The sequence below is a fragment of the Typopeltis vanoorti genome, chromosome 2 (assembly GCF_054136105.1).
Source record: "Typopeltis vanoorti isolate ZY-2024b chromosome 2, IOZ_Tvanoo_1.0, whole genome shotgun sequence".
Classification (NCBI taxonomy): domain Eukaryota; kingdom Metazoa; phylum Arthropoda; class Arachnida; order Uropygi; family Thelyphonidae; genus Typopeltis; species Typopeltis vanoorti.
The window spans coordinates 70,569,699-70,596,206 of record NC_143550.1 but is presented as its reverse complement, the minus strand read 5'-3'; the positions used below and the strand labels follow the sequence as shown (position 1 = coordinate 70,596,206).

General features: G+C 34.0%; 1 protein-coding gene and 1 long non-coding RNA gene across 2 annotated transcripts in view; both read right to left on the bottom strand.

Moving 5' to 3' along the window:
- Positions 1–10,043, bottom strand: part of LOC150109152 (uncharacterized) — a 36,295-nt gene extending 26,252 nt beyond the window's left edge. Inside the window, exon 1 of the mRNA XM_090411763.1 lies at positions 9,954–10,043. Coding sequence (XP_090267889.1) covers positions 9,954–9,971 — 18 coding nt within the window. The 5' untranslated portion in view covers positions 9,972–10,043. The remainder of the gene's footprint in view (positions 1–9,953) is intronic.
- Positions 10,044–10,253: 210 nt separating this feature from the next.
- LOC150109151 (uncharacterized) lies at positions 10,254–19,598 on the bottom strand. Its single transcript, XR_016549171.1, has 2 exons — positions 19,363–19,598; positions 10,254–10,397 (listed from the first exon to the last, which is right to left on the bottom strand). It is a non-coding gene; the product is annotated as an uncharacterized LOC150109151 (long non-coding RNA).
- Positions 19,599–26,508: the final 6,910 nt, after the last annotated feature.

Here is a 26,508-nt window from a genome sequence, read left to right as displayed (position 1 = left end):
ATGGTTAATAATGATACTGGCAAACACTAATAATGAATCACCTACATGTGACTGCTAATTCATGATGCCCTACAAGTAAACAATTGTAACAAAAGGTAGCAATTGTTGATTGGTGAAAGGTAGAATGATTGAAGTTTTCCACAGAAATAAACATGAGACTCCAATGTGATCAGTTAGTTTCAACTCTGTCCTCTGGTAGTTAAAAAGACCTGGAATCAAATCGAGTCTAAGGTACACAAAGAAAACTTTTATTAAGGCTTCTCAACTTAAGGTGTAGTTGGTCTTGTATAGAGGTGGCGGGGTTTTTCCTCTCTGAAACCTAGGTGTTTTTTACTTCCCACAAAATGGGAAAACTAGCCAGAAGAACACATGCAATTTCAGTCATAATGCACTGTGCAGATAGGATTAACCACCCCTATCACAGAATTAGTTTCAAAGAAGCCAAGTTATTGGCATGACATGTCATGCCAATGAGCCTAATCTATAAAGGGAAAATGGGATAAAATAAAAGCAACTGACATGTAGCTATTTAAAAAGCAATTCTCACAGGCTCTCCTATTTAACTAAAGAAATAAAAGCTGACTAAACTGAGAAATGTTAATAGCAATACTACTCAATATAATATCAAAATGTCACAATATAAACAAAATGATATGCAGAAAAGAGCAAGAGCAATTTACTTTATCCTATATATATGAGTAAAACATATAACCTCAGATTCAAACATCTGCGTGGAAGAAACTCTTCAATTCACAAACAATGGGAATTAAAACCAGTGGTTTAAGATTAGTTTAAAAATGGTATAGGATCAATCGCTGTTTTCTGGTGATTGCTCCTATAGTGATCACCACAGAACAGTAGGAGAACTATAAGAAATGTAGAACCTTCAGCAACAAAATACAGTGCTGGGGGGGGGGGTAAATGAAATAAAAATAACATAACTCTGGGAGGGTGGTGAATGTGTTGCCAGAGGTGGTTGTGAGTGTTTCATCTGTGAATGAGAAGTATGATAGGTATTGTGTGAATAATGGTTAGAGTGTCAAATGTAAGGGTCTCCCATGATGAGTCATCTGACTCCATGGAGACACAGTTATAATAATAATACAACCCAATTTTTCAATATGATGGGACACTTCAGAGAATATAAACCATAAATGGAGATTTAATTATCCTAGAAAAAGAAACTGCTGACAAAGTTGGTGTTCTGAAAGAAACATATCCCACCACCTGAATCTTATATACCTGAGGTACAATGTTTAGAAGGCAATGTTGATGAACTTATTACTGAGGAACTATCTCTGACTGAAGTCAAGAATGCAATTAAAACTAAACATTAACAAAAGCAACAGGTGAAAAAAATTGCAGGGGAATGTTTAAAAATTGGAAAAACAAAAATTTATGAAACTCAAGCTAATAAGGCAAAAAGAGGAAATTCCAGTGGACTGGAATGTCCTATGTTTAAAAAAGGGGACCCCATGGTTACTAGTAGCTACAGGGATATCTCCCTCTTTGACACTTGCTATAAAATACTATCTATGCTGATCTGGAACATAATTAAAGTGTACGCTTCAAATGTCATCGTAGAATCAATGTGGCTTCCACAAAGGAAAATTGAGAACTGATCTCAATGTCACATTTCAACAACTGTTAGAAAAGCATTAGGAATTCGATAAAGAAATGCATGTGTTATTTCTAAATTACAAACAAGCATATACATACAGATATATGTCACAGCACTCTGTGGGATGAATGAGAATTTTTTTTAGAATACCCCAAAAGTTTACAGATATGGTACAACTACATTTTCTGCAAGAATATTCAGAAAACTTTAAAATAAAATCTAGATTTCATCTAGGAAATTCCCTCTTTTGATCCCATTCAACCTAGCATGGGAAAGTCATTAGACATAAAGGAATAAAGGAGGATAGAGAGGGGAGAACATTCTAGTGGCTTATGATGATGGCATCATTATCCTTTGAGACTCATCCAGATATCACAAACTACATCTAACTTATGAATATCAGATTTCAGTGGTTATACTGATAATCTTCCTGTGCAGAGTACGAGATGAAAACTTTCTTAATAAAATGAGAGAATTGTATAACAGATTACAAGAATAAAACATAATGGATGAAAATTAAAGACAATGAATGTGGAAACATACTAGCTAGAACTGTCATGTTTCGACATGTATGATAGCTCCGTTCTGACGAGGTTTTTGATGAATAATGACCAGACTTAGTGAAAGAATGCTACGTACACCTATTCACTGCAGAAAAAAAACAATGTATCATCCTTGGTTCCTATGGTCAACATACAGCTTTTCTTCCCAAGTACAAGATGGTCTTCACTGGTTATGTGATATGCCAAATTGGATTTATATTTTTTTTTCTTTTCCACATCTTTAAAATGTCTCAACATTGGATATCTCCAGAATATTCCATTTGAGAAAAAGCACATAAGTAATAACATGAAAAGATCATTCACAAACTCTTTTGAGAAGAGACACGTAGGTTATAATCAGAATGTGGCTGCTGTATGTAGACAATATATTCATTATATGAATTAGAATTTAAAGAATTAAAAATAATTAGAATTATTTCAACAGCCTACACCTTCAGAGAGTTCACTGTGGAACTTGAAAACAATAAGATAGTACCATGCTAACAGATTATCCTAGATATACTCAGACATCTCTGAAAAACAACTTGTTCAGTATACAGGAAGTCTATCAACACTGGCAGATACCTCCATTCAATCTTTTACCATCATCCACTGCAGAAACTGGGAACATTCAAAACATTCAAAACACTCAAATAAAGACTAAGTATTGCTTGATATAATTCCCCATTGACACCATATAACTGCAGCGTATTGAATAGCTTCTCTCTTGGCACCTTGTCATATGCCTTTTCCAAATCGACAAAACTTAAATACAGATCTTTGTTGTATTCCCATGCTTTCTCAACTATTTGTTGCAAAGTGAAGTTCTGATCCTGACAGCCTCTATTTGGCCTGAATCCAGCTTGTTCTTCACCAAGCTTTTCTTCCACAATTCTTCTCAACCGTTTCTCAAGTATACTTGCATAGATCTTGCCAGGAACACTCAGTAGGGAAATATCTGTAATTCTCACATTCAGTTTTATTTCCCTTTTTATATATGGGTACTATGAGAGCTCTACTCCAATCATCGGGAATTCGTCCCTCTGTCCAGGCTTTCTGAACTATGCAGTGCAGCCACTGTAAGACTTTTATACCACCATACTTCAGCATTTTTGGTCGAATATCATCTACTCCTGCTGCCTTTCCACATTTCAAGCCTTTGATGGCTTTTTCTACTTCAAGTATGGATATGTATTCCTGACTGCATGCCTGGTCAGTGTTTTTTTATCACTGTGCTGTCATCACTGCTTGTTTCATTTAGCAGTTTTTCAAAGTAATTACTCCATACTTCAAGGATATCTTTTTCTCCTGTTTTCATGTCACCTTTATCATCTCTAACTCCTTTTACAGCACTCTTTCCTCCATTCCTAAGCCTCTTCAACAACCTCCAGAATATTTTGACACCTTCTTTATATTTATTTTCTATCTTCTTGCCAAAGTCCTCCCATGACTTTACACACTGTTTAGCTTTCTTACATTTGTCTCTGTATTCTGTAAGAGTAAAAGCTGACTTATTTGCCAGGAACTTTTGATATGCTTTCTTCTTTTCCTTTACTGCCTCTTTAACTTCCTGTGTCCACCAGGGAGTTCTGATTTTTTTATCCTTGCACACAACCTCACCACATGCCTCTCTGGCAGAATCAATCAATGTTTTCTTCAGAATTTGCCACTGAATCTCCAAGGTTTGATTCCTGTTCTCAAAGTCTTTCATTTTCTTTTCAATAATCTTTCTGTATTTTAGTCTACAGTTCACATCTGAGAGCTGCTCAACTTTTATTCGCTTTAAAACTTTCTTACATGTTATTAAAAAAAAAAAAAATTTCTTCTACATAAAACTTCTTATTAACATAAGTTCTCTAATGAACCGCAATTTATCAATTTGAAAATATATTTGTAGCCGAATAAATTTTAATACATAAAGTAACAATACAATAAACTGATAGTTCATATTATGTTGAAATGTCATGCATGCTTCCATTTGTTGACCTGTGATGTGAAACATTAATTACAAGAGCCATTCAAAATTACTTTAGAATAAGATCTTGATTTTTGGCATTGAACAATATCATTTCAGAGGCTTCTTTAAACTTACAATATAGTTATTACATTCAATATATCTTTGTAGTGTAATAGGCTGGAATTGTGAGATTTTTTCCCTCAATGTCCTTAATATGTTCTTTCATACAAATTTATTCTGAATGTCCTATCTGTCTAATGCAACATATGCCATTTTATTTATATCATGCTTCTTGAGAGGCAAATGAGGGGGATTTGGGTGACCCATTCATTTGATGGTTTTCACAGGATGTTAATAATAGTTATCATATTGTAGCAATTCCTTATAAGACCATTTCCAAGATAATCCACTTCTTATTCCTTTTTGTTACTGTCACCATGAATGCATAACTCTGTCTTTAAGGGCTTTTATGAACATTTTGCTTCTGAGCAGGATAATGGTGAGAAGCCTAATGTAAATATCTAGCAGTGCTGAACTTTTTCCTGTATACCAAGAAAGTTAATTATTTTGTTCAGTGACAAACACAGAAGAACACAGCAAGGAAAGCAAGTGTTCTGTTTTCTTCAATTTATACTGTAAAATGAAAACAATATAACCTCAAAGTTGCCTTCACACTTCTGAAAAAAAAATCTATTATGCTGAAGTTATTCCAAAAAGCCCCCCCTCTGCCTCTTAGGAAGCCTGGTGTACATAAAGTATTCTACACGACCTGTTGCAATGGACAAATAGGATCTTTGAGAGAAATTTGCACAAAAGAATATATGAAAGACATGTGGGGGAAAAAGATCGAAATTACCCTATGCTTTTTCTCGGCAGTATAATATGATAGAATTTATCATATTCCTTCTTTTCTGCCTATTAATCAAATTTATACTCACAAACTTTCTCTTCATTCTCACAGGAAGATAACAGACCTATCATCATTTTGTTAACTTGCCTTTCTACCACCTCATATACTAAAGCCTTATAAGGATATTCCAGCAAAATATAAGCTATAAAATAGTAATGAATCTTTCCCTTGCAGTTTCTTATGCCACTGGCAATGCTCCAAGTTGCTAACGGCACAAAAAACTGCAAGAGAATGTAGGTATGTCATAATCACTGGCTCTGTAGCTCCACATAAACTTCTTTTTATTGAAAATTCTACATTTCAAAACTCCAGGTCAGGCGAGAACCTTTGCTGCCTAAAGAATATGGCCATCATGCTCCAAAATTGGGAGCAAAATTCTGTCTTGATCACAGATAAATGCTCTAATATTATAAACAGAGCAAGCACTCTCAAACTTCACTTCTCCATCACATGGTATTTTAATTAATTACCACCTAAATGAATAAATTCCATTTCCTTCCTGTCATATATCTTTTTCTCCTCCAAATCTGTCTTTATGGTTCAAGTCCTTCATAATACTCACCCCAATATTCAATGATTTCATCTAATCTACCAACAACCAACACATGCCATCTATGTTTTCCTTTGAATCACATGGCTTGAAACAGCAAATGACTATATTTTGTTTTATTGGCTTCCACCCAGACAGCTCAAATGCACTGCCACCAAACCTGCCAATCTGCCTGCACATCCACTCTGTTTTGGATGCAAGTTTTCTGCTACCATCTAAAATATCCTTCTGCTGTCCTGTTCTTTTTATCCTTCCTGAAAATAAAATACCTCATTTGTTGTACCTCTACATCATTCCCCAGTCTCACTAATAAAGTTCTGACTAAGTTGAACTTGGTCCCCATGCAGCATCTAAAATATCCTTCTACTGTCCTGTTCTTTTTATCCTTCCTGAAAATAAATACCTCATTTGTTGTACCTCTACATCATTCCCCAGTCTTACTAATAAAGTTCTGACTAAGTTGAACTTCGTCCCCATGCAGGTTCAACACTTAAGAAACTACATTTCAGCATTTTCACACCAAGACTAATTTCTCTGATTATGTATTTCCAGTCTCCACCACAAAACATTTTCCTCCACATACACATAACTACAAGTAGTTCAAGTACAATGCACCTAATATATGCTTTTATCCAGATCATCATCATCATACGTATCAAGGATTTAGGCCTAGTATGGTCTGTTCCGGCCTTAGAAGTCATCGTTGAATCGTTTAAGAGGACGTCCTGGTTTTCTTTTTCCTAATGGCTTGTACTTTAAGGCTTGTTTTAGTAATCTTTCTGTTTTCATTCTTTGAACGTGTTCCATCCATCTATGTTTATATTTTTTAATTTTTTCAATTACTGGTTCTTGGTTTAATTCTTTCATAATATCTTCGTTTCTTTTGTGATCAAATAGGGTATACTTTGCAATTTTTCTCATAAACTTCATTTCTGCTGTTGTTAATCTTTGTTTGTCTTTTTGTTTTATTGTCCAGATTTCGCTTCCATACATTAAGACTGGTAGGGCTAATGTATTGTATACTTTTAGCCTGGTTTGTTTTTGAACTAGGTTCAGTTTAAATATAGAGTTAATTACTCCTGTTATTTTTAAATATTTTGCAATTTTTATGTTTATATCTTTTTCATTTTCATAAGTGATCATACATCCTAGGTAGTTAAATGAATTCACCTGTTCTAAGATCTTGTTATCTAATACTATTTTAGTTCTTGCTGGATCTTGTCCTTTAAAGGCAATAGTTTTTGATTTTTCCGTTGATATTATCATACCATAATCTTTGGATATCTCATTTAGATTGAAAATAGCTTTCTGTAAGTTATCTTCAGAATTTGTAATTATTATTTGATCGTCTGCAAAGAGGAGAGTGTTTAAGTTAACTGTAGGTGAAAGTTTAATTCCTTGATGTAAATTTTTACTCCATTTTATTATTATTTCATTTAAGTAGATATTAAAAAGAGTTGCTGAGAGGGGACATCCCTGTCGGACCCCTTGGTTTATCTCTCTTGTATATGATAGCTCGTGATTTAATCTTATTTGTATTTGATTATTTTCATATATACTTGTGACAGCTTTTAGGATATTATTTGGTATTTGTCTTTCTTTTAATATGTTAAATAATATGTTTCTTTTAACTTTGTCAAATGCTTTTTCAAAGTCAATAAATGCAATATGTGTTTCTAAATTATATTCTCTTCTTTTCTCTATTATTAATTTTAGGCAGAAGGCTGGGTCTATACATGATCGTCCTTTTCTAAATCCATTTTGTACCTCTAGAATAAAGTTTTCGGAATATTTCATTAGTTTGTTATTTAAGATTCTGCTGTATATTTTGTAACATGAATTTAGTATACTGATACCTCTATAGTTTTTAGGGTCATCTCTATTACCTTTCTTAAAGATAGGAATCACAATTGCTTTTTTTCCATTCTATTGGGGGGATACCAGTTGAGTAAATTTTATTTAAAAATAATAAGAGTCTTCCTTTGAATCTTGTTCCTGCATATTTATATAGTTCTGAACCTAGCTTATCTTCTCCAGGTGATTTTCCGTTTCTTGTTTCTTTCAGGCTGATTTCTAATTCTTCTTCAGTTATTTCCTTTTCATTTTCATTAATTGTTTGCCAGTTGTCTTTTTTAAAATATTTGTCTGTCCACAGTTCTGTGTAGTAATTTAGAAATTCCTCTAATTTCAATTCAGTGTTTAATTTTATGTTTTCTTTGGTATCTGCATTTAGGTGTTTCAAAGTCTTATATACATTGGGTCTTATTTTATATAAATCATGTTCTAAATTAGAAACAAATTTATTCCATGATTCTCTGTCTTTTTCTGACTTCTCTTTTAGCTATGGCTCTTATTCTTTTATATTCTATTTCATCTTCTAATCTTTTACTGCTTAACCATTTGTGATAGGCTTCTTTTTTCTTTTTGATTGTATCATCCTATATCTTCAGATTTTTTCTTTTATTGAATTTTTTGGTCTTTCCTAAGCTTTCATTTGCTGCTGCATTTAGTATCGTTTTTATATTAAGCCATTCTATTTCTATTTCTTCATTTTGTTTTATTTTATCTAGATACTGGTTAATTCTTTGTTCATATAGCCATTGTACATTTGTGTCATTCAATAGTCTAGTTTTATAAACAAATGTTTCAATTTTTCTTTCTGTTCTTGTTACTTGTAGCCATTTAGGTGGTAATCTTAATTTTATTTTAACAAGGAAGTGGTCATTGCTTATTTCATATCCTCTGTGAACTCTAACATCTAGTGAAAATTCTGATGTCTTTTCATTTAATATGAAGTAATCTAATATTGATTTCCATCCTCTTGCTGCCCAAGTATATTTATGTATGTCTTTATGTTTATAGAAGGAATTCATTATTTTTAGGTTATTATAAACTACAAAGTTAATCAATTTTTTACCATTTCTGTTTAGAGTGTGTTCTCCATGTATTCCTATATTATTATTAATTTTCGTGTTTCCAATTCTTGCATTTAAGTCTCCTGCTAAAATTATGTAATCATTTTTATTTATTTTATTATATGTGTTTTGTAGCTGATTATAAAAATTAATATTATCCTGTTCTCTTCCTTCTTCTGGGGCATATAAACCAATTATTGTTAAATAGCCTCTATCTATTTTTATTCTAGCTTCTATTATTCTTTCATTCCATAATTTATAATGTTTTAACTGTTTTGAAAGGGAGTTATGAATCCAAATCATGACTCCTGCTTGTGCTCTTTGGTCTCTGTCGACGCCACTGTATATCACATTAAAATTTTCAGTTCTCATAGTTCCTTTTAATTTCTTTTTTGTTTCAGTGAATACTGCTATTTTAAAATTTCTTTCATTTAATAACTGGTCTAATTCTATTTCTTTATATGCTATTCCTCTTACATTCCAGTTTGCTATGTGTATTATATTTTGTCGTTTCCATTTTCGTTTTCCCTTTTCCATTCCAGGGTCGTTGCCCATAGATTCAATCCAATTATCTTTTTCTGTCAGCTTACAAATATGGTTATGTTCTCCATGTCAGGGGACTAGCCTGACGATGGAATAGTTCAATGGTAGGGCTGCTACCTTAAGGCTTCTGAACTCTCCTTCTTCCGAATTTAAACCCATAGGAGGAATAGGGTATATTGAAGGGGGAAAGGGTAGATTATAGAAGAAATATAGTAAGGTTTATAGAGAGGACATAGTTGTAAGGCCAGAAATGAAAAGACCCCATGGCCCTCGAGTACTCTAATAGCACAAGGGGTCATAAAGTAAGAAGAGTTGGCTGATAAGGCCTTATAAGAAAGATTAAAGTAAGTGGGTCTTACTCAAAGTAGAAGAAGGAGAGGATAGATCCAGCTAGGGATCCATGGGAGTGCCGCTTCCCTTACAATCAAGATGATTGCCCCTTATGGCCCTGTTGTTCCATGAGTCCTTATTCGGTATATTTGGACCATCCCACCATACACACACACACACACACACACACACACACGGTGGGCTCCCCTATCCGCCACCCAGGGGACGCGCTCTCTCTAGGGGTTACAGGGTCCCCTGAGAGTATGTCTTCCTACACAACCTATGCACTGAATCACTTACAATCATAGCCTTTCCTTTCAATTCACTCCTATCATATCTTGGCAACAGATTCAGAATCTTCTCACCTCAATGAGATGTTCTAGGCTTTGATTACGCTTATAGACTGAACAACTCCAGCAAATATATCACAATTTGATACATTTGCTATTCTTATTATTCTGAATAAGAGTTAGTAAATGATAGAACACTTACCTCAGCATGAAAAATCAAGATTGAACTATCTAAATAAACTATGTTTATTGGGAAGTTTAAAAAATATATTCTGATTTCAATATATTCACTTACTTTTCTTAATGCTCTCATCAGAATTATAGATGCCAAAAGAAGGTACAGTGCAATAATAAAGGACAGGACTGAGCAGGTTATCAGTAGATTTCTTACTGAAATAAAAAGTAGCTTAATATTATATAACTGCACATATAAACCAAATTCATGTTATCTGAAGAAAGAAAAATGTAAATAATACTACATGCATAAACTATAATCCAACTTTTTGGTGGTATTTCTCACTGATGAAAGACTGAAAAATTATAAATATCGAGTATTCATGGGTGTATGTATAGGAAAGATAAAAGTGAGTTAAGATTAAAAATACTTGCCATGTTTGTTCCCACTGTAGACAAACAGGAAATTTATACCAAAATAGCGGTAATGTATACTACCTGGCTGAGCTTCAAGTAACACATATACATCAAACACAGAAAGAGAAATAGTAAGTAGACTCTGAACCTGAAATGAAATACAAATATGCATCGGAAATTTAAAAATAAAAAAAAAAAGCAATTTAAAACTATTTTTAAATTCATTCTTGAAACAATTCTTATATACAGATATTAATCACCCAGATATCAAAAAGGGCTTTCATCAGAAACCTAGCAAAATAGCATTTTGCTAGGTTTCTGATGAAAGCCCATCAGAAACCTAGCAAATATATCCAGATTTATTTGACAGCTTTTTATATAATCACACTTGAGCCACTGAGTTTTTCAATGATATCTGTTAACAGTTAGAAATGCATTCAATATGTGCCTGCAGATTAAATGCATACTGAAAGTTTTAAAAATTATGTTCTTTCAACAAATATTAGAAATACGAAGACTTCACTTTAGGGTCAGGATTACACCTATCTTCTAAAAATGATGTTCTACATTATTTGTAGAAGTCCTTCAGGTATCCAATCAAAGTTGAAAAAGTAATATGCTGGCTAAGTGTACAGTTAACCAAATGTATGGTTACATAATGCTGTTTCAGGAATTGTATATGTTAACCCATTCAAGGGATGGTTGACAGGTCAGATAACTGAGGGATCAATGATATCTGCTAGAGATGCATTCAATACGCCCTGTAGATGTACACTGATCCATCAGATATCTAAGGGATCAGAGTATATTCATTTCTCAGTGGTAAGATAGAAAAATCACACTGTAGATAATGCTTAATGAACAAATTTTTATGTGGTTCCCATCCATAAAAGGTTATTATAACTCTACAGTATTTTTGTCATTTTTTATTATTATTATTACGACACCTCCAGGAAGTCCAAGGACTCATCGTGGGAGGGCACACAACTGCTACTAATAACTCCGTTAAGTAAGTTTGAGCGCGGTTAGTAGTTGGAAGGGGGCCAATCGTTCGATGCTGTCGGCACACTCTCCCTCGATGAGTCTGTGGACTCCCTGGAGGTGTCAAAATAATAATAATAATAATAATAATAATAATAATAATAAATACATCTCATCCTCTCCACCAACTACAACACCACTACCATTAATGCCATCTATTGCCCATCACCACCAATAACAGTATTTTTTTGTCTGTAAATTGCGTGTGTTCTGAAGGCCAATTTAACTGTCAGTGGGATGAATATCTGAGTTTCCGGGAGGAAAAAACCCTGCTACCAATATATCAGATCAGCTAACTCACCTTCAACTGAAAAAGTCCACATAAGGATTCTTCTCGTCACAATGAGAATCAAGCCCAGGTCTTTTCCAATCAAAGGGCGCAATGTTCTGCTATTCTTCCAATTGTGCTGCAGGGGCTATTTTTACATAGTCTGGAAACATTACTCTAGAGACCAAACATGGAACTTTTTCAAGCCACTGCTCTAATAAGCAGGACAGTGGTCTTACACCAGGCAATTAAATCCATCTCCCACTTAACCATAATCACAAACATCCATGCCCACAGCAGGATTTGAACCTGTGACCTGTTGGTAGGAGAGTGAATAAGCTAACCACTTGACCAACCAGGCTGGCTGTAATAAGTAAATAAGTAGTTAGTAAGTAACAAGTAAATATTACTATGGGCCATCCATGATAGGATTTCTGTATAATATATATTAATGATATATATCATGATATAGCAGATTTAAGGAGGGGAGGTATTTAGTTTTTGCTGATGACGCAAAACTGGTAAGGGCAATAGTTGATAAAGGTGATATAGATATCCTGCAGGATGATTTTAATAATTTTTCAATGTGGACAAAGGATGATAGTTGTCAATTTAATTGTTGCAAAATTTAAAGTAATGAACTTTGGAAGGAAAACATTATATATTTTGTATCATAGTGATGATATTGGTATACAGGAAATTGATGAGGATTAGGATCTGGGGTTGAATAGATGTTTGAAGTTCAGAGAACATGTTACAAAAGTTGGCAATATAGCTCAAAGGATTACTTGGATGTTGAAGACATATAAAGCTATGATTCAGTCACAGGTTGACTACTGTATGAAGATTTGACCACCTGTTTTTTCTTGGAGATCAGGAAGTGGAGAGGATTCAGAGACAAGTGACCAAGCTAGTGACATGTTTGTGGAATGCTCCCTATGAGGAGAGACTGAAGGTATATGAGTTGCAGAGTTAAGCTGACAGGTGGAGGTTAAATTACTAAAAGGAATTCTAAGATTGCTAAAAGAAATTTTTCAATACACGAGGAGTAGGGGAGAACAAGAACAAAGAACAAACAAAGAACCTAGTCAACACAACTTCTAAGGGGTCACCCTTAGAAGTTGTGTTGACTAGGTTCTTTGTTTGGAGAGTGGTGACAAGTAGAATGAATTGTCAGAAGTAGTTGTAAGTGCTTCAATGGTGAATAAGCTTAAAGAGAGGTATGATAAGTATAATGTGAATAGTGGGTCATGATGAGTCTTTTGGTTCCATGGAGATAGCTGTATAATAATATGTTCAAGAAAATATTATATATACTTTATTACACAGGACACAGTCACTTGAAACTTCTAAACATTGGTTTAGACGAATCTATCTTACAATGCTCAGTAAAAGTTTCAGTAAAAATACACTGTATGCATATTTCAGTCTTTCTCAGTAGCAATAAATAATAAGTGAATTGTTATTTTCAAGTTCATGGACTAGCAACTTGAACCTAAGCTAACCAAATTGTTTTATGTTGGTTTAAACCAGAAACCTGATGGTACAACATGAACAAACATCATGCCAATGACGCCATCATCTGGTTATAGAAGGCTGCATGGTGATTTCATCAAGAAACCAGGCAAACAAACAATACAATGCCAGCAATCAGAACACCATCAACCTTAACAGAACTGAAGATATGTTAGAACATTAATAGAAACGAAAAGGATAGCCAAGAAATTAGAAAAAGCATCAAGGCAACATAACTGGTGTTACAAAGATAGAAACACTGTGAGATATTTCTAAATATTAACCTATAAGGTATTAAGTTTGGGAAATGGTGATCAGAGAAAGTAGCTATAGAATTGAACTAAACAAAAAGATAAACTTACTGAATAACAGCAATTTCAAGAACAGTGATATGGACAAATTTCCAAGTGTAAAATTGTATCTGATGCCTTATTTGTGCTTGTAGTCCTATGGAAGAACTTTCTATAGAGGAATTTTTTTTTGTTATTAGAGGGCAGCTGGCATAAAGCAAGATGAAACTGTCATTGTTTTTAAAGATATACAGCAGAAAAAGGAAATTAACATTAAACATACATAAGTGTTCTGAGAATTTTGCAAAAAAGAGCAAACCTAATAATAAACACTTTGTTTTTTCTGAAAATTTCATGAAGCTGTCTCTGTAAACCAACCTAGGTTAAAACTTAATTTTAACTGTTGTGTCCGACAAGTACCATGTACGACTTTAAGAAACAATTACTTTAATTACTAGTTTCATATATTTTTATGTACTTCAGATTAAAAAACAAGTAGAAAGAAAGTTATTCACAGATAGATTTCCAAATAACTATTCTTATTCAATTAAATTTGAAAACATGATGTTGAATACTGCAGTGAAAAGTCATACATGCAATTTGTTGCAATGTATTATGCAATTCTTCTCATAACCTAATTCATTCATATGTAGGTCTTTTAATATATCCTGTCAATAGCTGAATTTAAGATGAGACCTGGGTTTTTGTTGCATTGGGTAGGACATTATCATTTCACTTGCTTCTTTAAATTGATATACACAATTGTTAAATTCTATGTATGACATTTACTGGTGCTTTTCTTTCGGCATGTGAAATGCTAATTTTGATTATATCCCCCCCCCCTTCATTCTTGACAAGTTTTTTCTTACAGATTTGTTTTGGTGATCTTAGCATCATGGACATTTTTTGTAATAGTTTACAGGCAACTTTTTAAGTTTTATTGTTTAAAAATTTGGTTTTATCTGACATTATTAATATAAGGTAAAGTAACAGCACCTTTGTAGTCAATCTTGCTATACATGATCTGCAATATCTGATGACTTATTTAAGATGCTACTGATAGTTCTGAGAGTGTGTCCATTTTTTAATGAGATGAGAACATAAGGAAGAAAGAGGATCTATTTTTTATTTTATTTTTTTTTTTTTACTTTTAATGTAAATTAGATTCTCTGATTTAATCTATTGAGGAATTTCTGTAGAACTGTGGACAGTTTTTTCAGAGCCTGGCCAATCATGAAGATGACAGTGACCTTTTGAGAGAACAATCTTCATGATTTTGCCAGGCTGTGAAAAACAGTTGTCATTAGAAGTGGAAAAAGATAGATCCCCCCTTCCTTCCTTGTTGTTCTCATCTCCAGAGATGAAAACAAGAGAAGAAGTAATAATTTAGCTTAAACAGATCATTCTTCTAAAAAGTAGACAATCTCGGAACTATCAACAGCATCTTAAATAAGTCATCACATATTACACAGCATGCATAAGATGACTAGAAAGATGTTATGACTTTACCTTATATTAAAACATTACAGATAAAATAGTAAAAATTTTAAAACAATGCAACTTAAAAGTCACCTTTAAAACACTATGAAAAATGTCCATGATGCTAAAATCACTGCAAAAAACCTTACTCGCTTTAAAAATGACTAGGAGTGTATAAAATCTGTTTGTGCAATTTGTTACATTGGACAGACAGGCTAATCTGGAGAAATCCATCAGAAAAAGCATGTCAAGGATGTAGAGAAAAATTGGGTGGATAAGTCAGGAGTGGCATTTCATATAATCAAAGAAAAGCACCAAGTAAACTGGCAATTCGCAAAATTGCCATAATAGAATTTAAATACTGAACAGAAGTTAACGTCTGTCAATTTAAAGAAGCAAGTGAAATGAAACGATGTCCACCAAAATGCAATAAAAACCAAGGTATCATCATAAATCAGCTATGGGCAACATATATAAAAGATCTGCACACAAATGAATTAGGCTACTATGAGAAGAATTATATAGCACATTATAACAAATAGCATACCTATGACATCACACTACAACATTCAACATCTTGTTCAAGTTTAATTGAATAATGACAATTTGGAAATCGGTGAATACCTTTCTTTCTAGTCGTTTTTTTTATTAATCTGAAGAAGTAAATGAAAATGTATGAAAACAAGTAATTCTTTTTTAAAAAGATTGTATGTGGAGCTCATCAGAAAAAACACATATGAATATATATAAAGCCATAGAAAAATTTTAACTAAATGAAATTTCTTCACCCTAATTCAGTCCACTTGAATGCAGGTATTCCCCAATTTTTTCCATTCCATTCTATTTTCAGCATTTCTCATCCACTGCATTCCAGTAATCCTAACAATTTCATCTGGCCATCTCTTCCTTGGTTTTCCAAATGAGTTTTGCCATATTAAAAAGGATTATTAATTTGGCATACTTGTGTATTTTTTTAAGGCAAGGATGACACAGTACTTGATACACGACTTTATTGTATCCAGATAGTGTACAATTTGGGAAAAAAAAAAATTTTTAAGATGAAGAACCAATAAGCACGCATAGAAATATTTATCAAATTGCCAAAAGAAAGCATGAATAACACAAATAGCGAAAAAAAGAAAAGAAGAATCAACTATGATATTAAACTAGAGGATATTATGAATCCATCTGTTTATTTTTTCAACATTTACTGCCTGCTCAGCTGTTCCAGTTAGTTAAAAAAATTCTGTCACTATATTTCTTTTAGAATATAGAAAATTATTGACTAGAGACCAAATACAAAATATACACATTTAATGAAACTAAAACATTATATAAGTTTAAATAAAATTACATAAATAACTACAAAATTAATTGGATCCAAGGCCTTTTAAAATAAGTCTACAGTTTAGATATCTCATCTTAAAAGAATATAATCATTCACTCTCCGACTCTTTCTATAATTGGTTTCTTTAATATATACTTAATGTCTACCAGACTTAACACTTTGTTTACACTAAGTAGAGCTCTTCATGTTAAGCTGCTTTACAGTTTCAGATTTTTACTAATTCCGTTTATTTTTCCAGTAGAATAACAAATTGATCCAGCATCCTTAAGACAGAAGACCAAATTTTTCATTCAGCATTTCCTCAATTTCAAATGCTTTGCATTTCATTTTTACAAATCAATAACAGGAACTGCAAGTGCTAATCATACATGTTATGAAAGCACAACTAATAATATACTAATGTAGAGGAACAATTGTAAAAAGATTCATAATTTTAAATTATGCTTATTTTTACACATCCATATTTTATAGCCAAATAAAAAGAAAAACTTAAGTTTCAAAATGTACCAAAGCTTATGAGAATGATAACCTTTGGCATCAGAGTTGCCTTGATATGCCCTACTTAAAAGACAAGCTCTGGGCAGGAGCCCACATGTTTATCTATTAGTGCTTAAATTAGATTTTGCTGGCCTGACAGCTGTTCTGAACTGTTGGTTCTGAGAGACCAGGCAGGAATCTAAAGCGCAAAAGCTCTGCTCAACTATGAATTAACAGCTTTATGAATCAACTATGAAGTTAAATGGTTAAAAATTAAAAATTTAAGAAATGAATTAAAGTTTTAAGAAATATTACATTTGAAGGGGCTTGAGTGGTGATATATAGCTGTTTCTAGATGATGCAAAGCTGGGAAGAACAATGAGAAAAGATTTAGCCTTACAAGGGGACAAATTGTAAGAACGAGAAAATCAGTGAGTAACCAAGTGTAATGTTTTAAAATTCAAGAAGCAAAAATGGGATGTAGGGTACAAGATTATGATTGGTGATGATATCTTGGAGGAGGTGAAGAAGATGAGGGATCTGGGGATGGCAGATAGAAGCCTAAAATTCCAGAAACATTTTGTTTAAACTGTCAGAGCAGCACACAGTGAATTATGGCAATTAGCATATTATGATAGTACTACATGAAAAGTTACATCACTTCTAGCTTATGATAAATTTTCCTCCAAATTAATGTGTTATCTGTGAAGACTCCAATATTATCATATCTTATATTCCTGTTCTCTAAGGCCTTCTTACTCTATCAATTCACCTATCTTTTGGTCTTCCTCTGGATCTTTTTCTGCCACAATGGCAAAGAACACTTTGCCATTGTGGCAGAAAATTAAATTTTTCCTTCTCCCATTCAGTTCATACCAGTTGAGGTTAGCTCTGCTAACACATTACTAAATGCTAACAACATAAAGTTCTTTCCTAATATCCTTTTTAATATGATATTACCACTGATGCTATCTGTTCAGTTCTGTTGTCTTTCTCAGACCTATCATATCTATAGACTCCAAGTCTTTGATCAAATGTTTTATTTCTAACCCAGCTCTCAGAGACCCAAGTTAAAATTGGCTTGAATGCTGTCTTATATACAACTAGTTTAGTGTTTTCAATAATTTCCCTTATTCCACATAAATTTGTTCTACCACACCAGCATTGCTAATTCTGTTCTTTGCTAATTTTGGGATGCTTAAGAGTCAAAGCTGAATAACTGGGAAGACATATCCAAGTAGCATTTTAAGGAATGCAGAGAGCCGACCATCGCTTCTGGCTAACTTTCAATCCCGACCTTCTCATGGTGCACTTGGTTAGGTATCTTTCTGAATAGTGAACAAATGAGGATGGACTAGCAATTTCAGTTTTAGTCAACCAAACTTTATTCTTATTGGCTGAGAATGACATTTTTTTTTTTTTTTTTTTAACTGCTACAAGGATTGAAAAATTAGAACTTCCTGAGGGACTTGTGAAGTTACAGAGACAGTCCTGGAGAGAGAGAAAAAAAATAACAATGCTTATAGCAAGTAAGTCAGGTGTCCTAAGAGAATATGGAGAAATATGTAAGATTTTAGTCTTGTATTATTATTACAAGGAGTTGTAATAAAAATAAATATTTGATTATCATTATAAGGTTTAGTAATGATCTGCACTCTTTGCATGTTGGATTTTAGGCAAGAATGTTTTTATTTTAATGGTAAAGCACAGTGACTATATTTTAGGAACATTACATAGACATCTAAATGCTACAATATGGTTATGAAGGTTTTTTCCACTAGCCATTGGACAATTTATCAATGTTTCTGTTTGTTTTTTTTTCTTGGTGAGAAGCAGTAAGTATTTCTGTTTAACAACAAATGCTGTTTTGGCTTCGCTAGATGAGTGGAAACCAACAGGCTGCAATTTCTTTGAATTCTTCCATGGATGTCTGAATATCTTTGGGTGGGTCAATTTTATCACTTAGTGTGATATCACTGGATTGTTTGCTAGAGACTTCAAAAAGTTCTATGTCTGGTCTTTGGAATAAGGCTATGTACAAAATAAATAAATAAACAAAAATACTAAAAATCCTAACCCCACACAATGCCATTGTACTATAAATTGACAATTTCTCATGTATGGAGTCACATACAAAAATTAATAATTTGCTGTCTCTACTAATTAGAATACTCTGATTTGTTCCTTAGATACAACAGTGCTTTCTGATCATTATTAAGGGGGAAAGTTAAGTATTTAGTGATGTATTTATAAAATACATCATCACTACAATTCACAACTATATACAGCATTTTGATGGTGTAGCATTGTGTGGTGCAGCGGTTTCCTATGAGTCCTGGATCTTGTGGGGTGGATGTAAGAAATATGTATACTTGTATTCTGTATAAAAGTTCAAATTGTTGGTCATTTCTTAATGACCATCATTTTGATTTGTGGGATCTCTTAATCAGATACTATGGTTGCAAATACAAAACTTATCCGGAAATGATAAATTTGCTGGAACCATTGTTTAATGCTTGAATATCTTTCGAGGGTTCATTCATACTCGAGGTTCAGCAATATAATCAGCATTACCCCCTCAAGCAGAAAACCTAATATGTTGTTGTAATGGTGTTTCGCGTCCCAATCTGCAAGTTTAACCAAAATTGAAATAAGAGGGATAATCGACGTCTACCAATTGAATGATAGGACTCACCACTGTGTAAATTGCTGCTATATAACTTCCATTCTGTAAATCTGTGAATATAGCAGATTTCAGTATGGGACGCCGAGTCATCCATTTACTACTACCAATAAGATCAGCAGTTGAAGACATCTTCGTTTCTAATATTTAGCAATTTAGTTCACATGCTTAGCATGACGCATACTTCTAAGCAACAAACAATAAAATAAACTATACAGTATAAAAACAATCACATATAAAACATGCCAGCAGCACCGTTTAATATCCCAACGGAAACCTAAGCAGAGACCTCTATTTTCACCACGATGTTTATATTTAAAATTATATTAATAAAAACCCGTTGATTTTGATTATTTAAAAATAAGATTCCGCACTCTACCACTTATAATCTCTTTTTCAAATTAAACTTCAAAATGTATTATGTTTTCTTCTGGAAGTAATAAATGGAGAAAAATGTCCTTCATTACGTTTTCAATTAAAGTGAAAATAAAGCTTCGTTCCCTTTCTCTTGATTATTTTTAAATGCCCAGTATTTAATCGATATTATGTTTCAAATGCTCTTATTACAAGGGCCTGTGTATCCATCCATTCATATGTTCATTGGACATCAACAGATGCCGAATGGTCACTGGGATGTTTGGTGATGTGCTGCACCAGGCCTCGTCATGTGGTTCTATTGTATGCTTTCTGAAGGCTTCAATTCTCTGAAGATCACTCATTATAGACACATCATCCATCCATTTCATTGATATCTATCCCATCCTCCTTTTCGAGGTACATTATCTTCTGTTACTATTTTGAGAAGTCCTCCTTCCATCCTTTGTCCAAAGTATTTCAAATTTCTTCTGTCAGTATCCTTAAGGAGCGATAAAGTCTACTGATTTTATGGCGTCCATCCATTTGTTCGCCTTTCAGTATATGATATCTTCAGCAGGCTTCTGTAACATCACATTTCAAAATAAGCTGTCCGTTTTCTCCTTAGGTTCCAAACATCACATCCATAAGTCGTTGTTGGAAAAATAGCTGCATCCAAAATCCTCATCTTTGTCCCATGGAGATAGATCAATCCTTTCAGATTTTCGCAGTGCCGGCTCGAGGGTATATGGCGTCCCTAGGCTAGTTTTATCAACTCACTGTAAGACAAGACAAGCGTAATAAAATTCTTTATTGTTAAAAACAGTGGACGGTTATTGCAAAAGTGTGTACAGAGCATTTTGGGGACATTGCTCATACCACCAATGCTTTGACTCTCTGGTCCACTTTAATACTATTACTTTTATTTTACGATGTTGGCGCCCAAAGACCATTGCACCACCTAGGCTGGTGTCTTTAGAGCCTGAGCCTAAGCCTAGAGCCGGCACGCTGGATTTTAGACAAGTCTCTGACTATTGTTTTAGTCATTCCTAATCATCTTCTAATGCCAGCAAAGATTGGTCGATCTGCTACTAACGGCTTGCAAAAAGTTAAACAAGTTTGATCACAGTTAGTGTTGGAAGGGGTTCAATCGCTCGATACTGTTGGCACACTCTCCCTCGATGAGTCTTTAAACTCCCTGAAGGTGTCACATAATAATAATAATAATAATAATAATAATAATAATAATAATAATAATAATAATAATAATAATAATAATAATAATAATGTCTTCTGAACAAAAATTCTTCGCATTAATAATGGAGCCCAGGTAATCGAACTTACCTATTTCGTCAATTCTTTCTCCATTAAGATCCACTTATTATTATTATTATTATTATTATTATTATTTATATATATATATATATTATTGATATATATATATATATATATATATAATAATATATATAATATATATCAGTTAACGCCTATGTTGTTCCCGTATAGGGAGTAGGTGGGGCCGTTTACCCTATCTAACTTTTGGAGACTGAGTGGGTAGTTCAATCTTTACTGGTAGCCAATCAGAGAGATAGCTGGCCCAAGATTGAACTGAGTGGGCAGTTCAATCTCCATTGGTAGCCAATCAGAGAGATAGCTGGCCCCAGGCTATCACTGATTCATCAGTACGCAGTGAAGAAGGCGGGAAGCTAGTGCCGCTATCTCGTGGTCTCTAACCCTGACACAATATTTTTAATGTCTGAAAATAGTGTAGGTTCTACGGTGGATTTTCTTGAGTTTACGGGACGAAAAACCCGAGTTTCCGGGAGAAAAACCCTCTAGTCCGTGTCAGAGATCGACTAACTCGGGAACTGGCCGAAAAAGTTCCTCTAGTCGGCGACTAGATTTGAACCACCCAATCCTTTCTTCGTGCAGTCAAGCGCTGTAGAGTGCGAACGCTACTTCTACTGAGCTACACACCCTACCATTAACTCCCCAACAAGAGAAGAAATACTCAGTAACTCACTAACACAATCATGCATTGATCATATCAACATACGGGATCCCATCCATACATACACATCATCAGTAATTAACGTAAAAATTGCCGATCACTACTTTGTCTCAACTTCGCTTTATTACGTTTCCTACCCCCCCCCCGCCTCCCACCACCACAAAAGTCGACAAAACTCGATCATACTAAAGAGCATTGTCGATAACCAAGTAAAAAATACAGACTGGAATTCCCCACTTAAAATAAACGATCCTGTAACATTATACGAAAATTTTCAAATAAAGTTCACAGAAATATACAAAAATGCAACAAAACCTATAGAAACGAGGCGACAAACAGACAACAATCCATGGATAAATGACGACATACTAAATACTATTACTGTAAAAGAAAATCTATGGAAAAAACTTAAAAGTCACCCAGTAACACACATTTACAAACCTTATACAAAAACACAAGAAATAAACTAATAACAAAAATTTGTATGGCAAAAAGACGCCTACTACTTCCAAAAATTCATGGACTATAACTCAATCCTACAACTAAAACCAAAGACCACTCCAGGAATAGACAAAATAAGAATCACAGACCTTATAACACACTTTTGAAAAAATAAATCCAATACTTTTGAAACTCGTGAACATAATATTCCACATAGGCATTATTCCACAACAACTAAAAACTGCAGTAATTACGCTAATATACAAACACGGCAAAAGAAACGATACTCAGAACTACAGACCAATAGCTACACTACCAGTCATCTAAAAAATTCTAGAAAAAATAACACACACAAGACTACAGAACTATTTACAGAAGTACCACATCATTTCACAAAACCAATACGGCTTTCAGAAAACAAAATGCACCATTACTTTATTAGACGACATCGCCGACACAATAAACAAAGCTCTCGACAAATACAAGTACGCCATCCTTATACTGCTGGACCTAACCAAAGCATTTGACACACTTCAACATGACATACTACTCACCAAACCATACTCAATAGGTATAAGAGGAACATACATGGTTCAAGAACTACCTCTCAAACAGAACCCAAGTAACAAAAATAGATACATGTCACAGTCGGAGTATACAAGTAAAACACGGTGTACCTCAAGGTGCCATATTATCACCCACTCTATTCAACATATACATTAACGATGTTCATAACATATCGATAAGAAGTCAAATATTTCAATACGCAGATGACACTGCACTACTAGCAATCCACACAGACATTAACACAGCTCTCTGCAAAGCACAACAAGACCTAAACGAAATCACAACATACTTCCACCAAAACACAATTCTAATCAACGGCACCAAAACATACATGTTATTTATTATTATTATTATTATTATTATTATTTGACACCTCCAGGGAGTCCAAAGACTCATCGAGGGAGAGTGTGCCAACAGCATCGAACGATTGGTCCCCTTCCAACTACTAACCGCGCTCAAACTTACTTAACTGAGCCATTAGTAGCAGAGGCTCTACCAATCGACCAACCTTTGCCGGCGTTGATAATACACAACCCAAGAATCATACGCCCCGCATCACTATCGATACATTGTCACATATACCGCTGCATTAACAACAAAAATACCCGCCAATGTTCCGAAATCAAACCTGTACCACATGCAAAATACCTCGGTCTCTATATAGATTCCCACCTTAAATGGACAAAACATATAGAATACCTACACACCAAACTCTGCATCATCACAGCAAAACTCTTCCAAGTTAAAGACATTATTCCACCCAACATAAAAAACTCCTATATCACGGTATCTGCGAATCCCTACTCAGATACGGAATAACAGTCTATGCAAATACATCAAACAGCCACCTAACAAAATTAGAAACACTACACAGGAAAATCGTGTCAACAGTGATTTGGACACCTTACACGCAACAACCAATATCCGACAGGCACATGACGATACACAGAATTCTGAGCATTAAAAACCTGAAACACTACATGACATTAACAAGGAATTACTTCAACATCACCTATTGAAACAACAGAGACACATATCATATAACACGACCTACAACAACTCTCTATATCCCCACACCCTTCAATAACTCATACGGTTCTTTTGTGAGATCACATCAGATACCCATGCAACTCAACAACCTACCAAGAAAGTTAAAACACGTAGATAACTACAGAATATTAAAAAACAAACTTTGGAAAATATACCAACAAAGTTAAGAAACCATTAACATTGATATACACATCACAAATCACTAGCATCCAATGCCTTCATCCCATACATAAACATAGCAACAACACAAATAGTGAAGGTTAAATCTCACTCTCTTCATAAAAGCTAACCGAAGCTTTGAAGTAGATGGAATTAACTTGCCTCACTCATCTACAAGTAATCCTTATAAGCAAATGCAGAAATTTGTATGTTTAATCACTTTTCTCAAACTTTAAAAAAAAAGAAAAAGAAAATAAAAAATAACAAATTATACAAAAAATTCTGTATTATCTTCAATGTTAATATTAGAAGACCATGTGTTGTAAATACATTATATAAAGGCAAAAAAGTATTATTATTATTATTATTATTATTATTCCTGATACCTCCAAGGAGTCCGAAGACTCATCGCGGGAGGACATCTTCAACTGTCTCTACACCTTACCTCTACTACGAATCAACGCCATCTACCGCCCACCTACAACACCACCACAACTAGTAATTTTTGTCTGTAAATTGCGTGTGTTCTGAAGGGCCGATTTGTATGTATGCGGGATGAAAAACCCGAGTTTCCGGGAGAAAAAACCCTGCTACCTCCGTATGAGATCGGCTAACTAACTTTTATAATACAAGGGTATTATAAAAAATTTTAATTAAAATCCAATGTAGAAATTGCAGCATTTAGTGCTGAACTTCTGTAAAATTATAAGGTGCAATGTCACACAAGATGTTTAATGTATGTATAAATATTTTAGCAATCAATAAAACATTATTATTATTATTATTATTATTATTATTATTATATGTAATTTTTAGAATTTTTAAATTTTGTAATTTCTATAATTTTATAATGTAATTATTATATGTATGGAAGACATAATAACGTGTTAAAAATATTATTATTATTATTATTATTATTATTATTAGTAGTAGTAGTAGTAGTAGTAGTAGTAGTAGTAGTAGTAGTAGTAGTAGTATTGACACATCTCCAGGGAATCCAAAGGCGCCTGGGGGGGGAGTATCAAAATCATTGTTCTTATGCATTTCTTATGCATATTTGATTAGTCCTGAGTTGCCTCATATTGGATGAAGGATCTTGAACAGTTCACTCACCTTATATTCCAGTTACTAAGTTAGGTCGAGATCTTGGTGACTGAACAGAGTGAATTATGTTATTAATGTGGTGGTACTAAATACAAATAAGTCGTGCTCTTCATATTGCAACGCTTATGTTAGAGGGAATAATGTATGCTAGAAAGCACTTTTGGTATATTAAGCCAGCAACTGGCATCACTGCTTCCCGGGTGCAACGTTCTGTGCTTGATTGAATTTCAACTTGCAGGTAGAAAATCAACTGCTGTCAATTTTAACTGTTTACAGTACTTTTATGCATTGGTTTGATATGGCATTTCATATTAGAATGCCAGATTTAGTATTTAGAGGGACACGCATGATTTTCCGCATACGCTAGATAAGGTACAGCTTACACGGGCCTCCGAAAACTATAAAAATCTAAAATTTATTTACTCGAGGGGGATCTTTTAAAAGCTATAGATAGAGTGGACACAGTTCTGACAAGGACTATGGAGAACATCGTTTTCAGTCCTCAATGCATAAAAAGCGAAATAATTCGCAGCAGATTTATTCATTTAGTATGCATTATAAATAGCAGTCCCTTGAGCCCTCTTTATTCCACTAAGATAATAAGCAGCACTCATTAACTTTTCAAACTTGTTAGGCAGCAGACTTCACTAAATCGTCATGGTTGCAATTAAAGGTTTTAGCGACAAATTCTAAAAATAATATGTAAGGAAATAGCTGATCCTGAGGACGAGATTCGCTCTGCCATGGAGACCAATGCTTTGAAAATTCCAAGTTTCTGGACAAAATGGTGCTGTGAAGTGGCATGTAGGTATATACTTTTGTGTGGAAGCTTAAGGGATTTGTTCGGTCTCTCATATGTTCTGTTTACCAACTTTCATATGTTCAATTTACCATAAGTAACACAAATATGCAGATACTTACACGCCACCTCATACCATGATTTTGCCCAGAAACTTGGAATTTTCAAAACTTTGCCTTCCAGGGCAGAGTGAATTTTGTCCTCAGGACCAGCACTACTCCTGGAACAACAGAGTCTACTCAGATTATTCCAACAAAATGAATACAGCAAAAAATTCTTAAAAACAACGACAAATCTTCACCTCTATACCAGGCTATACATAAACTATACCTTACATCAAAGGCACAACAGATAAACTGGACTCCCTCCTGAAACAACACAGTAAAACTGTATCAATCCTCAAAATAAGATTTTTACTTGCCTAAGGCAATTCAAGGATCGCCTAGCCTCTCTCTCACTCCTTCTCAGGTGTTTACAGCGTCCTCTACCAGTGTAGAGCTCAATATTTCAGACACGACCTACTTTGGTCATGGAAACCAACATGAAAAATATATTTGGAATGGAGAACTAAAAATCGCACTGTGATAATCTATCTAAGAGAAGGACAACTTCGTAAGATCGAAGAAAGCCAGGCTAATTTACAAATCGGAGAAGACTGTTCCTGGAAGTGGCA